This window comes from Schistocerca cancellata, chromosome 3 (assembly GCF_023864275.1).
Source record: "Schistocerca cancellata isolate TAMUIC-IGC-003103 chromosome 3, iqSchCanc2.1, whole genome shotgun sequence".
Classification (NCBI taxonomy): Eukaryota; Metazoa; Arthropoda; class Insecta; order Orthoptera; family Acrididae; genus Schistocerca; species Schistocerca cancellata.
The window spans coordinates 505,106,258-505,123,250 of NC_064628.1; the positions used below are offsets into that span (position 1 = coordinate 505,106,258).

Sequence of the window (16,993 nt, forward strand, 5' to 3'; positions counted from 1 at the left end):
CCAGGAATGTGTCAATAAAGTTTCCCCTTCCTGGGAGAATGAATTCACGGTGTTCTTATTTCAATTTCCAGGAGTGTATTATGACTTTTGAACACTATTAAGGTAAATACATTGTTTGTTCTCTATTAAAATCTTTCATTTGCTAACTATGCCTATCAGTAGTTAGTGCCTTCCGTAGTTTGAATCTTTTATTTAGCTGCCAGTAGTGTCGCTCGCTGTATTGCAGTAGTTCGAGTAATTAAGATTTTTGTGAGGTAAGTGATTTGTGAAAGGTATAGGTTAATGTTAGTCAGGGCCATTCTTTTATAGGGATTATTGAAAGTCAGATTGCGTTGCGCTAAAAATATTGGGTGTCAGTTTAAGCACAGTCATGTATAATTTTTCTAAAGGGACGTTAGAACTAAAACGATACAAAGTCGTTGAGATGTAAATTTGTTTATGATTACTTGCAAGAACAAAACAGCTAGCCAAGAAGATACCGTTTCCTATAGCCACACGACTGAACTGAAAGGTAATTACAGGACCTGAAAGACAGCTGTGTGGTGTGGGTTACATGCACATCAGGTTGGACATACTACCCTACTACTGTGCAATGTTGGAACCAAAAGTATTTCGTCCCTAAAGTGTTACAGAATCATCTACATGTTCATTGTCATGTGATGACTGCTTACATTCGCAAGTGTCGCCAGAGTGTCGCCTTAATGTAGATTTTATAGGTATTCCTGCCTCTGGCATAAGTTTTCTCGGCGTAATTTCCTTCGTCACGCATCACACTGCACATTTCAGGACGTATAAAGTTTATCATTAGACTTCTGATGATGCGGCCAGTCACGAATTCCTCATCTGCGCTAACCTCACCACCTCAGAGTAGCATTTGCATTCTACATCCTCAATTATTTGTTGAATGTGTTCCGATCTCTGTCTTTCCCTACAGTTTTTACCCTCCTGTTACCATGGAGGTTATTCCTTGTAGTCTTAATACTTGCTCTATCACCCTGTCTCGTCTTACTGTTAACGTTTTCCTCTCTTCTTCGGTTTTTGCAGAGAACCTCCTCATTCCTTATATTCTCAGTCCACCAAGTTTTCAACTTTCTTTTATAGTACCACCTCTAAAAGGCTCTGATTCTCTTCTGTTCCGATTTTCCTGCGGTCCATGATTCTGTACAACCTACAAATGTGCTCGAAAAGTCCCTATATTCTTGGAAATTCGTCACTGAATTTAAGGCCAATTTGATACCAGTAGACTTCTTTTGGTCAGGAGTGCCCTCTTTGCCTGTGCTAGAATCTGCTTATTATGTCCTCCTTGATTCGTCCATCACGTGTTATTTAGATCCCAAGGTATCTTGGTCTACTTCATGATCCCCAACAGTTTCTCCCTATTCTTAATTCTGCCACTTCTCATTACCTTCGTCTTTCTTCGATTTGTCCATAATCATCAATCATTACATTGTTCATTCCATTCAACACATCCTGCTGTTGTTCTTCACTTTCAATGAGGATGGCAACGTCATCAGCGAATATTATCATTGATATCCATTTGCTTTGAATTTGAGTCCCACTCTTCAACCTTTCTTTTGTTTCCGTCATTGCTTCTTCGGTGTTTAGAATCAACAGTAGGGGCGAAAGACTTCATCACAGGCTTACACCTTTTCTAATACAGACACATCGTTCTTTCTCTTTCAGTCTTATTCCTTCCTCTTTGTTCTTGTATACATTGTATAGATCTCTCTTTCCCTGTAGCTTACTCCTACTTATCTGAGAATTTCAAAAATCTTGCACCATTTCACACTGTAGGACGCTCTTTCTAGATCGACAGTCCTATTAGCTTACCTCGATTTTTCCTTAATTTTGCTTGTATTATCAAGCTCAAAGTCAGATCTGTCTCCCTTATGCCTTCACCTTTTCTAAAGCCAGACTGGTCGTTATCTAACAGATCCTCAATTTTCTTTTCGATTATTCTATGTATTATTCGTATCAGCTTCTTGGATGCATGGTATGTTAAGCTGATTGTGCGATAGTTTTCACACGTATTTGTCCTTGCTGTCTTCGTAATTGTGTGGATGATATTTTTCCTAAAGTCTGATCATACGTCGCCTGTGCCTTAGATTCTAAACAAAAACTTGAACAGTCGTTTGGTTGTCAGTTCTGTCTGCTTTATTGTTCTCATGACTTTCAGAGGTCTTCTAAATTCCGACTGTAATAACACATCCAATAGGACTTCCATATCGACTACAATTTGTTCTTCTGTCAAGTCAAAAGACAAGCTATCTCTCTCTCTCTCTCTCTCTCTCTCTCTCTCTCTCTCTCTCTCTCTGTCTCTCTCTCTCTCGTAGAGGTCTTCCATTTACTCTTTCCTCTGCGTTTACAGTGAAATTCCCTTCGCAGACTTAATGTATCCACCCTCGCTTTTAATTTCACCGAAAGTTCTTTTAAACTTTTAACATGCTGAGTCTGTCGTCCCGGCGACAGTTACTTTTTCGATTTCTTCACCTTTTCTTGTATCCATTTCATTCCTACGTAACTCATAATGATGTGTTTCTATCTTTCACTGAATGCTTTAGTACTTCATTCTTCCATAGATCATTTGAAGTATTTCTTTTGATACCCAAGGTTCCATCAGCTTTATCGTCCTTGTACCTATGGCAGTCCATCATCTGTGTTCACCTTTTTAGAGAAGACCACTGGTCTTTAATGAACTGCCCACTGTTGCATTCGTTATCGCAGCTTACTCATCTTTAGTGAACTTCAAACGTATCTCACCATTCCTCAGTACTTCAGTATCCCACTTCCTTCCACGCTGCTTTCTCCAGACGATTCTCTTAAACTTGAGCCTTCTCTTCATCCTTAGTAAACTGTGATCTGAACAATATCTGATTTCGCTATCTGTGTCTAGCCATGATTTAATATATCTGAAGTCTTTCCGTGTCTCCGGGTCTTTTCCGAATATAACTCATCCACTTACGATTCTTGAATAGAACATACGCGATTACCATCTGAAATTTATTGCACAACTCAATTTTTCTCTTGTCTCATTCCTTCTTCCAAGTGAATATTCCACAGTAACTGCTTCTCCTATTCCTTCCCGTACAACTGTGTTATTAGATTTTCATCTAGCTTTATATATTGAATCATTTGTTCGATGTCATCGTCTAGCTGCGACGTTGGTTCGACCAAATATAGCACCACTAATATTTAAATAAGTTTGTCTGACTAGACGTAACCATACAAACATTTAATCAGAGAATAGTAACGAAACACTAGTGGTGCAACATTCAATCGTGTTTTACATCGAAAATATCGAGATCCGCAAGCGAAAGGGACACAAAACACTCGTCATATATCTAGAATACCTGACAAATTTGCATGCAGACGATCCTTCTGAATGTAAGAAGTTAATAAGTGGAGGAAGTAAACACAGATGATATTTTATACCGATGAAATGATATGCTTATGACGGAATGAATATTTCTAGCAGCCGCTAAGACTAATTTTCAAATATTTTAAGTAAAACAGCCTCGGGCACCATAGCCAAACAAATGAAGTATATTTGTGTTAAGAGATGATTGAATTACTACTTATGAATGACCTCAGAGGACGCAACTAACGGTTTTACAAATAACTACATCGACAGAGAGACAGTGTTCAAAGACATTCTGTAATTGCAACTCATAAGTTTCGAATTTTGAACTCAAGGAAAGCTCGCACGACAACCAAAGAAAAGTTTAAGCTTAATGTTTAATTAGTACATATTGCACACAAAAGAGAAACATTAATAATGAACGACAAGTTTTGATGTGACAAATGAATCTGCTCTATATCGTTGTGTTTTAACAAGTTTATGCCAGTGGACACCTACACATAATCCTAACAGTCAGTTCACTGTCTTGTCGAATTTCTGACGTCTGTCATAAGAGCGCCATTTCCGACGACTAACTTTCAGTTTCGTCCATCGTGATTTGAGAACTCTTAGATCATTTCCATGTCGTTAGACATGAATCTAAAGACAGAGTAAAATAGTATCAAAGATCTGTATTCTCACATAAGGAATATGTAACATTTGTGAAACGTGTTTAGTGCAAAGTACAGTTGTTTTGCGTTTTTGAATCAATCTTGAAAATTAGATGACGTGTAATTAAATTACGCAGTCGTTATACAGACGTTTCCTAATTTTAAGGGAGCATTTGTTCAATTCTGTTTCTTCACCAAAAGCGCTCTGCTAACTTCGTTGTACCTTTTTGCCATTTCAAGATCGTCAGAAAAAACTGATGTACAGATGTTTCGGAGCTTCAAAAGGATTATGTACCATTTCTATTCTTAATCTTCGTTTCTAATAGAAATCTAATTTCTTGAGTAAAGACACTTTTGTAGATAATCAATCTGAAAGATATTTATACACTGTACCAGTGATAGTGCTGTATTACAGCTAAATGTTGAGCAATAATCTAGTATATCCGAGTTCTTCCTTTTGCCTTTTATTGCTGCTGTTGCCGCATTGCCGATAAATTGGTGCACAAAGAGCATTTTTAATTAATCGGATTGATAATAAAGATAAAAAATCCTGTGGCAATATAACGGGAAAAGGTTCATTTGTGTTTTTCCGCTCTTTTCTGAAATTATTAAGCGAACATTCATTTTAATAAAGCACTTGTTAATACGAAATTGTCCACGGCATCTCTTTCTTGCCTGCCGATATGATTAATAACTTTTACCAATAACTGAAATGCGACCTGTAGTAGTGTAAATAACACGGTCGTCTCTTCCAAACGACCGTTGCAACGAGTAATTTCTTACAATGAAATGAACACCCTTAGCTGCTTACAGGCGTTGACATACGTGTGCCCCGACAGGGACTAGAATCCGGGATCTCCTGCTTACATGGCAGACGCTCTATCCACCTGAGCCACCGAGGACACAGAGGATAGCACGATTGCAGGGTTTTATCTCTGGCACGCCTCCCGCGAAACCCGCATTCTCAATGTATTGTCCCGCACTCGAAAACAACATTCTCAATGTATTTCCCCGCACTACATTCGTAGTGCCCCCGCCCGTTATACTCATTACTCTCGGCGCGTTGCCGATTCCCGTAAGAGTTCGGGCACTGTTTGTGCATTCGCACAGAAGAAGAAGATGGTCAAGTGACCGGTGAGCCTTAACTATATATATATTAAGATGGTATCTGTTCTTTCGGACATGTCCGAAAGAACAAATACCATCGGTGACCATGCAGCTCGTTAGAATGAAATTACAATGAAATGAACACCCTTAGCTGCTTATCTTAGTATATATAGAGTAATTTCTTTTTGACTGTGAAGACATCTGCGAATCTGAGGTCTCATATGACTAAGTGTTTAATATTATTGCCAGGAACTTTTTCTCAGTTATGCAATAGAACTTTTCCCCTGGTTAGAATGAAAGGTTCTGTTATCGTGGAATTGTAATGCATGATGACTGTCTATACTAGCTGAATCGATTTTCTAGAACGTTCTTACACTTTTCGATGACACGAGGGTACTGCTTCAGAATAACCATCATCAGCTACACACATCAAAAGAAGTTGTACATCACCCCGGTTTCCAGAACTCTTGAAGATAGACGTTGACTGTGGATATTGTATCACAGACACAGCCTCCTGTGACTGTTCAGGAAAATCACTAAACCGCCGGCCGCGGTGGCCGAGCAGTTCTAAGCGCTTCAGTCTGGAACCGCACGATTGCTACGGTCGCAGGTTCGAATCCTACCTCGGGCATGGATGTATGTGATGTCCTTAGGTTAGGTTGGTTTAAGTAGTTCTAAGTTCTAGGGGACTGATGACCTCAGATGTTAGGTCCCATAGTGCTCAGAGCCATTTGAATTTGAGCCAGCACTGAACCCGGCCAAAGATGTAAACAACCATACATGGGCAGCGCCTATTACATGGAAGGGGTCCGACCACCGATCACTTTCAGTCATACCACAAGGAAGGAGGTACACGGTTTGTGTTGTCTGTAGTTCAACCATGCCTAGACGGTCAATACCACGGCTCGATCACGTCCGCATTGTTACTTTGTGCCGGGAAGGGCTCTCAACAAGAGAAGTGTCCATGCGTCTCGGAGTGAACCAAATCGATGTTGTACGAACATGGAGGAGATACAGAGAGACAGGAACTGTGGATGCCACGCCTCGCTCAGTCCGCCCAAGGGCTAGTATTGCAGTTGATAATATACACCTACGGATTATGGCTCGGAGGAACACTGACAGCAACGCCATCATGTTGAATAATGCTTTTCGTGCAGCCACGGGACGTCATGTTATGACTCAAACTGTGCGCAATAAGCTGTATGATGCTCAGCATCACACAACGTCCTTTCGAGGTTTATCTTTGCAGCCACGACAGCATAAAGCGCGGTACAGATGGGTCCAACAACGCGCCGAATGGACCGCTCAGGATTGGCATCACATTCTCTTCACCGATGAGTGTCGCATATGCCTTAAACCAGACAATCGTCGGAGACGTATTTGGAGGCAACCCGGTCAGGCTGAACACCTTAGACACACTGTCCAGCGAGTGCAGCAAGGTGGATTTTCCCTGCTGTTTTGGGGTGACATTATTTGGGGCCGACGTACGCCGCTGGTGGTCATGGAAGGCGCCCTAACGGCTGTACGATCGTGAATGCCACCCTCCGACCTCCAACCATATCAGCAGCAAGGCGTTCGTCTTCATGGACGACAATTTGGGACCCCATCATGCACGTCTTGTGAATGACTTCCTTCGGGATAACGACATCGCTCGACTAGAATGACCAGCATGTTTTCCAGACATGAACTCTATCGAAGATGCCTGGGGTAGATTGATAAGGGTTGTTTACGGACGACGTGACCCACCAACCACTCTGAGAGAGCTAAGCCGAATCGCCATTGAGGAATGGGACAAAACAATGGTTCAAATGGCTCTGAGCACTATGGGACTTAACATATGAAGTCATCAGTCCCCTAGAACTTAGAACTACTTAAGCCTAACTAACCTAAGGACATCACACACTTCCATGCCCGAAGCAGGATTCGAACCTGCGACCGTAGCGGTCGTGCGGTTCCAGACTGAAGCGCCTAGAACCGCTCGGCCACCAAGGCGGGCAGGAATGGTACAATCTAGACCAACAGTGCCTTGATGAACTTGCGGGTAGTATGCCACGACTAATACAGGCATGCATCAATGCAAGAGGTCGTGCCGCTGGGTATCAGAGTTACCGATGTGTACAGCAATCTGAACCACCGTCTCTGAAGGTCTCGCTGTATGGTGGTACAATACATAATGTGTGGTTTTCATGAGCAATAAAAAGGGCAGAAACGATGTTTATGTTGTTTTCTGTTCCAATTTTCTGTCAGGTTCCGGAACTCTCGGAACCAAGGTGATGGAAACCTTTTTTTGATGTATGTATTTTTTCTAAAAATAAGATGCACGTATGTGCTGGAGTAACAACTTTTAACTGGTCGATGACTTCTGTATTGTGGATAGTTTCTGTCTAAAACAACAAGATATTTGGCTCAAAGTTTCAGAAAAGAAGCAGAATGTTTCATCCACTGACAGAATAGATCGTATTGGATGTAACCTGATGTATGAAAATACTGCAATGGCTCCAAGAGGAGTCCCTGTCGTTTGGTTCATGTCTTGGGGAAAACGGGGAACTATCACTGGAGAACTAACTGATCAGTAGCCGACATGTAGGTGATAATAGTATTGAGACTCCTTCTCTGATGACAGCCCGTGAACCATAGATTTGCCACTGAAAGGAATCACTTGCACAGCTTTGGATTGTACAGTTGTGATCACTGTCTCCTTCATATTGAAAACAGGATAGAATAGTACTTTTTTTAGTTCTGTTTTCCGGATTGAGAAAAAACTGATGTTTTGTTCCATAAACAATAAGATCATAGCTCTTGAAAGACTGTGAAAAGGTGTGTTTGATAGTCTTATTGTCCTCTTGGGGAAAAATTGGAGGAAGCCAACCGCTTTCCACCAGCTAGGTGGAACGCCATCGACATCATGTGATTCCCAGTAAGGCCTAGAAAGTTATTTTCCATATCAGTGCAGTAATCAAGAAGCTCCGATTCTTCGGTCTCCACTGGTTTTCTCCCGAGCTTCTTTTATTCTACTATAGCATCTTCATTTTCATCTTTCTTATATGTCTAGTGTCGCTAACAGTTGATATTAGTACTCCAAGCACTTACTCCTTTTTCAGTGTTTCCGTTTCTTTATTTTAAACAGCACAACAACCAGCTTGAAGAATTCGTGTGGACCACGTCTCCCTTTTCTTCATATTCGAAACTTTTTCAGTTAAACAGAAACGTTAATGACAGTATATTAGATTAACAAAATAGAAATAAAAACAAGAGAAAACAGAAGGGTAAGTCGGTGAATGGTATCCAATATGAATGTTCCCAATATCACCCATAGCCGATACTACTCACCTACTGGTGAATGCACACAGCCCTACTGGAACACTATCAAGAGAAGCAATTGCGAAAATAGTATTTTTTCCAAAATTTTATACTACTGGATTTTTCTATCACCTTGCTTTGTTACGGTATAAGCAAAAAGAAGATTTGATCACATAAAATTGTTCGTACCCAGCTGGAATGTAAGTCAAAACGAAGATTAATAGGCTTACAAAACTTTCAGATCCCAGAGATGGCGCTTATATTGGCTTCAGAACTAGTGTAAGCCATTTTATACAAGGGGGGGAGGGCGATATCTGCGACACTGAACATACTACTGTGTCTTTCACCGATAGTGCTAAAATCTACACAAATGATCAGAAGTATGCAATAAGACAATGGTAGTAACAGAATAATGAATTACAGACGGCTATAATTTTTATGTTAGTTCACCTCTTATTACTTTTCGGTGTTCTCTTTTCTTATCTGCATCATTTTCATCCCACAGTGTATACCAAAACGAATTTATATTAAAACAAATTTAATGTGGTCACACAAGTACATTCTATGGCAAACTCTCACAAGTTTATTGCGTTTAGATTTATCACAAAATTTAACAGAAAAATATGGAGACAGTTCATCGAAAAACGCTGAACATGATATCCTCTAATACAAACGTGACTCATGGTTTCTACACTGAGGAAGACTGTGAGTCTGTTACCAATGTGGTCAATCTCTCAAGTGATGGATAGTTCGACGGTTTTTCTTTGTCTCCCTAATTAACGTACGAAAATACGTGCTTCTGGTACTTAATCTAAGGTTAGGTGCCACTCTTCGTTCCATCAGTACCACAGGAGAACACAGCTCTCATTTGTAAATTAACGAACTTCTAAATAGAAGATACTTAAATAGTTTTACCATTGCCTTTTGTAGTTTCATTCTCCACTTCCTTGAGTGTTTTGTATTCCTAGGCACAGTCTTGCATTTTAACAACTGTGTAGAGCAGAGTTCGGTCGTCTTGTGTATGGATAGTTACTCATATGGCTGTTTTCGGGTGCAGACTGAGTTTGTGAGAGTTCACCATAGCTCCAGTCGGTGCTGGAATTGTTTACGTTACTTGAGGCCTTTCCAATGGGCTTCACACTTTTGTGTAGGGGGGGGGGGGCAGAGAGGGGGACGGAGGGCGAGCAGGACGTGTGAAATCCAAGGAAAATCGGAGGTTCGAGTCTTCCCTGGGGCATGGGTGTGTGTGTTTCCTTAGTTGTCCTTAGTGTAAGTTAGTTTAAGTTAGATTGAGTAGTGCGTAAGCTTAGGGACCGATGACCTCAGCAGTTTGGTTCCATAAGACCTTACTACAAATTTCAAAATTTTCTAGAACAGCGAGTATTAGGTCTGTCGCCACGCCAATTACGAACAGCTGCATTTCAGTTGGCTGAGAAAAATAATTTGAAACATATCTGGAACTTATAATGTAAGGTTGCATGACTCATTGGTTTACAGGATTTATTAAGAGGCACGTTAACCTTAGCCTGCGAAAACCCGAGGGACTTTCACGAGACAGAACTGAAGGCTTAAATAAAGTAAGTAAATATTTCCAGAATTTCGAAGACATGTTAAAAGGAATGTTTTGTCTGATAAACAGGGTGTATTTATAATATGGATGAGTCCGACTTTCCTCTTAACAACAGACCCCCAAAAATAGTTAGTTGTACGGGTAAGCAAGAAATTGTTTGATTGACAAATGTGGAAAGAGTATAAAATGTGACTATTGCTACAAGCAGGGATGCATGTTGCACGTATTTTCCACTACTGGTAATTTTCAAAGGGGTGAGGAAACATCCTGAATTTGAAGACGGTTTACCTCCTAGTTCAATTACGGAGATGAGTGAGTCTTATTACATCAATGAAGAACTGTTTATGATGTGGCTTGGACCCTTCGAGAAATACGAAACAGTGGGTGGTATTACAGTTTTTATTATTGACAACCATGGCAGTCATACCAGCTTACATGCTGTAGAGTCCTCTCGGGAAAATGGGATAAAACTTTTGGGATTGTCTCCACACATTACTCATGTACTACAGCCATTAGACAGAACTTTTCTCAAGGCTCTAAGGGTTCAATGTCACAGGAATAGAACTAAGTGGATTCATTGAAACCCCAATGAAAGCATTAGAGAACAAAGAATGTGTACTATTTTCTGTAATGCCTGGAGCAAAACTGCATCTGCTGGGTGTGTAGTCAAGGGGTTCCAGTGCACAGGAATAATGCCCTTCTTCAAAGACGTTGTTCCCGAGGAGAACGTTGTTCGAGGCACGTGGTCCTTAGACCCCCACCAATCAAGCTACTGCCAGCATTATCGGAGAAGAGCGCATATCTTTAAAAGATGTAACTGAAGACCGTAACACCAGCATCAAATACGATTTCTCAGCATGGACATCTAGCCAACTCCAGAGAAAAAAAGAATCTTCCCGAAAAAGAAAACACAGACATCAGTTCGACTCATTTGAGACGAAAATCTGGAAAACCTCCGCAGCGTGGCTGTATACGCTTTAAAAATGTAATGTTTGATATCACGGAGCTTGCATTGGTGCCAGAGGGAAAAGGTGATTTTGATGTGGAAGATGTCACTGATAAGAATTGTATCAAGAAGTGATCGCAATTGTACCTAATGTGATACATATTCGAATAACTCTACTCTTTTCTTCCACCTTTTCTTGTGTTCAAACCAACACTTGCAATGGTGTAATATTTTTGTTACATATTCATTAAACATCAAGGAATAAGTGCCATAATTTAAGTTACTTCTTTCTTCAATAGGTTCCGAGCTACAATAGCATTTGTCGGAAATGATCGGAATTGCACCACCTTGCCCTAAGCATAAAAAATGTAGTTACGTCAAATGCCATTAGAAAGAACATGACTATGTTCTTTATCATAACAGTGCAGTTCAAATGGTTCAATTGGCTCTGAGCACTATGCGACTTAACTTCGGAGGTCATCAGTCGCCTAGAACTTAGAACTAATTAAACCTAACTAACCTAAGGACATCACACACATCCATGCCCGAGGCAGGATTCGAACCTGCGACCGTAGCGGTCGCTCGGTTCCAGACTGTAGCGCCTAGAACCGCACGGCCACTCCACTCCGGCCGGCTAACAGTGCAGTACATAAAATACTCTTAAACAATACTAATATTTAACAGAAATATGAGCGGTGGGATAAATTCTTAAATACAAATGCGTAGGCTTCCTCGGCAAGAGTTAGTTGGTTCACATAAAAGGTTTCCAAGTAAAGTATGGTTTAGCCGCCCTGTTATCCGTGCGGTCTAACGCACTGCTCTCCGAGCGGGAAGGCGTGCCGGTCCCCGGCACGAATTCGCCCGGCGGATTAGTATCGAGGTCCGGTGTGCCGGACAGTCTGTGGATAGTTTTTAAGCCGGTTTTCCATCTGCCTCGGCGAATGCGGGCTGGTTCCCCTTATTCCGCTTCAGTTACACTATGTCGGCTATTACTGCGCAAACACTATCTCCACGTAAGCGTACTCCGTAATTCCTCTACCACGCAAACATTTGGGGCTACACTCGTCCCGTGTGAGACGTTCCCCAATGGAGTGGGGGGGGGGGGGGGTTCACTGGGGCCGAACCGCACAATAACCCTGGGTTCGGTGTGGGGCGGCGGTGGGGTGAGTGGATTGCTGTAGCCTGTTGTGGGGTTGTGTACCACTGAGGGCTACGGCGGGGACGAAGCTTCTCCGTCGTTTCTAGGTCCCTAGTTCAATACAATGCAAGGTACGGTATCATAAAAAATTGTACTGCAGTAACCAACGTTTAGGCTACAGCTACAGTAGCCGTCGAATATGTCTGCTAGTGCGACTTTGGCGTGCAGTCATTTATATTTTGTTATTACTACTCACTGAGCGTGACAGTGGGTCACAATTTTAAAAGGTCGCTGTTATGACTGGTCTTTTGAAGAGGAAGCAGCGGAAACTTAATTATAATAGTTTGCTATGTTGGAGGGAGGAGGATCTGCTGTTACGTATTGCTTCTTGCGCTGGGGATCATGACTGCTGGATACCGGCGAATAAGGCATGAGCGATGCATCACGGATCTTATTTACCCCTGACTCAGTACGAAGCCGCATAAAAGGTCGATGAACCTGAAGTAAATGTTGGAAGTGTCTTAGGTTATGCTGAGAGCAAAGTTAATTGTGATCAGTAAAACCAAATGTTGTCACTGAGCCTTTAGTGATGTACAGTGACAAGCGGCAGAATCACATGCATTTGTTGTACATAGTAGTGTTTCTCTCTACGTACAGTAATTAAAAATGTTCCATTTCAAGTGCCAAGAAAATCTTAACGTATATAGCACATTTTGATGGATTAAACATAACTCTAATGCCCATCACTTGATTTACGAGTTTCTTTGAATCTCTATGTGTCTTTCCTGTAAAATTTACTTAATGTGACTTACTATTATGCAGATCCGAGCACCTCACTTATTCTAGCTGTTACCTGAAAATGTGTGTCTGGAGCGTCATCTGCTTACATTCCTTCGTACACTATACCTTAAAACAGTGGTTCCCAACCTTTCATAGACCATTACCGCTGAGTGCAATCAGACATTAGCTAGTACCCCTGCCGCCCCCATGCCCCTCCGCTCCGCTATTCCACCCCCCCCCCCCCCTCCCCAATCAGTCACATTATCACTAACTTAAGCACCTACCTAAACTATAGAATGAAAGACTTTTCTCGAAACACATGAATGATATTTAGTTTGTGTGTTTCTGTGTGTGTGTGGGGGGGGGGGGGGGGAGGGTTCGAATGAATGGTGAAGGAATTCGTGCTGCAACGCAAGTACTTCTCACTTCTTCTCAGATAAGAAGGCTAACTGTCCATAGTGACGGTAGATACTAGTCACGAAACATAGTTCTCCTGCATTACACCTCTCGGCCCGTCTTTGACCTGCACACTGCAATCCCATTTAAACTCAGACAAGCTCAGATATGTGGACTATGGTTACTGTTTGTGAACTAGTTGACTGCTGGACTCCTTGGCAGAAATTGGACTACTTCAAGCTGTTACTGTTTTCTGTCTAACCACTCTAATAATAATAACAATAATACTGTGTACGGTGTTACGTAGTCACTGTTGTGTCGTGCTGTCAGTTAATTCATTTATCTGTTACGAAGGGAGTAATAAACCAATTTCTGGATGACTACAAATTGCAGAAGACATTTTCCTTAGATTTTAGCATTTGTTACGTATGTGTCTCACTTTTATCGTCAGAATACTGACATTTGTGGTAAGATACTATGGGACCAAATTGCTGGGGTCCTCGGTCCCTAGACTTAAGCACTACTTAATTTAACTTAAACCAACTTACGCTAAGGAGAACACACACACCTATGCCCGAGGGAGGACTCGAACCTTCGACGGGGGGAGCCGCGCGAACCGTTGCAGTGCGCCCTAGACCGCGCGACTACCCCGCGCTGCACATGCGGGACAAAGCGCAACTTTTTGTTTAGTGGATGGACTATGTGAGGAACCCGTAGCCTTCACTGGATTAATGTAGTTATTGATAACTTATGTAATCAATATTAAAGTCTTAGAAAGGTTTTCTAATAGTAATGCACTTTTGAAATTTATTTAGCTTCGTGACTGAAGCAGAGTCGAATTGTTTGGTTTTCAACCCTCAGAAAATTCATTTAACTCCTCATGGGGTGATTACTCCGGGGTTGGGAACCACGGCCTTAGAAGTTAGAACTCAGTTGTGTTACGTACAGCTGCACAGAAATCAGGGTTTCTTAATGTATGTCGAGGGTGGTGCAACGGCAAATGGTAACACTGTCGTTCAAGCAGACAGGCAGGTATAGAGTAGTAGTGGTACTGACCGCGGCGACCAGCTCGCGGGTGCTGGGCGACCAGGCGGCGGGCAGTGCGGCGCCGCGCTGCAGCAGCGCGCGCACCTCGGCCACGGAGGTGCCCGAGTGGATGTCGAAGGGCCGCGCGCCGCACAGCGCCTCGAACGCCACCACGCCCAGCGACCACCAGTCCACCGGCGGGCCGTAGCCCAGGCACGCGTCCGCCGCGCACTCGAAGATCTCGGGCGCTGCCGGTAAGACGAGACACGTCAGCTTAAACGTGGCAAAATGTCTCCAAATACACCTTTTACCATTGGACGGATTCTGTGTTATCCTAAGAAGGGAAACTCCCCCATTGCACCCCCGCTCAGATTTAGTGGGAGAGCGCCAAGTGGACAGCCCGACAAAAATTGAATACAGATCAAGCATGAAAACAGGTAGAAGGTGTACTGAATTGTTAAAAAAAATCAAAGCAGAATATAGAGCAGGCCAAAAGAACGACGGAGTCGTGGTTAAGCGGTCACGGGGTTGAAAGTCCAAGCAGCCGTGCCGTGTTCAAACTTCCCTTGTGCCTCCCCCCCTCTTCCCCCCCCCCCCTTGCGCGTTGTTCGCTGTGTTCGAATTCGTATCTGTGGCGTGGTGTATCGTCCGTTTGCAACAGCGATGTGTAATGAAGCGGCCAATGTGAGTTGATTTTGCACAACTACGCTATTAGCAACCGAAAGGAAGTGGTTGGTTGGTTGTTTTGGGGATGGAAACCAAACTGCGAGGTCATCGACCTCATCGGATTTGGGAATGATGGGTAAGGAAATCGACCGTGCCGTTTTCCAAGGAACCTTCCCCGCATTTGCCTGAAGAGAATTAGGGAAATCACGGAAAACCTAAATCAGGATGGCCGGCCGCGGGATTGAACTGTCGTCCTCCCGAATGCGATTCCAGTGAAAGGAAGTGGCTTTCGATTGGGAACCGCAAACGTTTGATGACAAGGCGACAAGTCAACCGACTCCTCCAGCGGAAAACACGTCTAATCTGTCACACGCAGTGTTAGTGACAGTAAGTGTGTCATATGATAGGAATCTCTCACCGACGCACCTAATTTGTACGCCTGGTAACTAAGTGAGACATGCCTCCTTGCCCGATTTAGGTGTCCGTATGAATGTGAATGTGATCACCCCCAAGGAAATTATGAAAACATAACAATTTGTTATGTAACCTGAAACAAATGAACGCAACAGTTTCACAGTCACGCAATTTCTCTATGCTCTGCCAAAACGTATGTTTCTAATGTTCTTGAAGTTGCGTTTGTATATTGAATTTTTGACCCTTGAATTTCTTTGTTGTAACATAGTTCACATTTCTCTGCCTCATGATGACTGGGTGTTGTGTGATGTCCTTAGTTTAGTTAGGTTTAAGTCGTTCTAAGTTCTAGGGGACTGATGACCATAGATGTTAAGACCCATAGTGCTCAGAGCCATTTTGAACCATAGTTCACACTCGCTTATTTGTTGTTTTCATTTCTGTGAGCCGTCTATGGTGTATCTCGCCTGCTGTCACTATTGCTTCAAATGGCTCTAAGCACTATGGTATTTATTATCTGAGGTCATCAGTCCCCTAGACTTAGAACTACTTAAACCTAACTAACCTAAGGACATCACTCACATCCATGACCGACGCAGGATCCGAACCAGCGACCGTAGCACCAGCGCGATTCCGGACTGAAGCACCTAGAACCGCTCGGTCACAGCGGCCGGCTGCTCTCATTATTCATCACGTTTACTTGCGACGGTAACGTATTCTGACCACATGACTTACACTCTATTACAAATGTGTAGTATGAAAACTGCCAAGACTACAGAAAGAGAACAAAAATTTCAATGACAGGACGGACAATTCCTAATGTTGTGTAAAAGAATAAAATGGCACGAGGGAGTTTTGTAGACGGCTCGTCCGCTTTCCCGTCCACTTAACCACGACGCCGCACCTGCTCATCTTCGCTCGATATTGCACTTGCTGAACTTGGGCCGTTCACGGTTTCTACTTTGTTTCTTTTCTCACGGTTGAGTGCACCTTTTTCGTGTTTTCGTGCTTGCTCTGAGTTCAGCTTCTTAAGGGCTATCCACTGAGCATATTACGACTGAATCTGAGGAGGGTGCGCTGGAGAGTTCCTATGTAGGTACAATATACTTAGACTTGATTAAGGGGCAATCTGTAGCTCAGTGCACACGGTACAACGATGTGCTGAAATCTTAAAACTTTTTAAATCAAACAAACGTTATTAACATACTACGTCTTTATCCTTCATGCCTACAGCTTTGCAGACCTTTGACGCCACAGGATTCCGAATTGTTGCGTGTAACGAGCCGCTGTGTAACATAACTACACTCCTGGAAATGGAAAAAAGAACACATTGACACCGGTGTGTCAGACCCACCATACTTGCTCCGGACACTGCGAGAGGGCTGTACAAGCAATGATCACACGCACGGCACAGCGGACACACCAGGAACCGCGGTGTTGGCCGTCGAATGGCGCTTGCTGCGCAGCATTTGTGCACCGCCGCCGTCAGTGTCAGCCAGTTTGCCGTGGCATACGGAGCTCCATCGCAGTCTTTAACACTGGTAGCATGCCGCGACAGCGTGGACGTGAACCGTATGTGCAGTTGACGGACTTTGAGCGAGGGCGTATAGTGGGCATGCGGGAGGCCGGGTGGACGTACCGCCGA

The 16,993-nt window shown here is 42.9% G+C and overlaps 1 protein-coding gene across 1 annotated transcript in view; it reads right to left on the bottom strand.

Annotated features, from left to right (window-relative positions):
- Nucleotides 1-16,993, bottom strand: part of LOC126176756 (serine/threonine-protein kinase 32A) — a 558,947-nt gene that overhangs the window by 40,171 nt on the left and 501,783 nt on the right. The window contains exon 7 of the mRNA XM_049923925.1: nucleotides 14,302-14,519. Within this exon, the coding sequence (XP_049779882.1) occupies nucleotides 14,302-14,519 (218 nt within the window). The remainder of the gene's footprint in view (nucleotides 1-14,301; nucleotides 14,520-16,993) is intronic.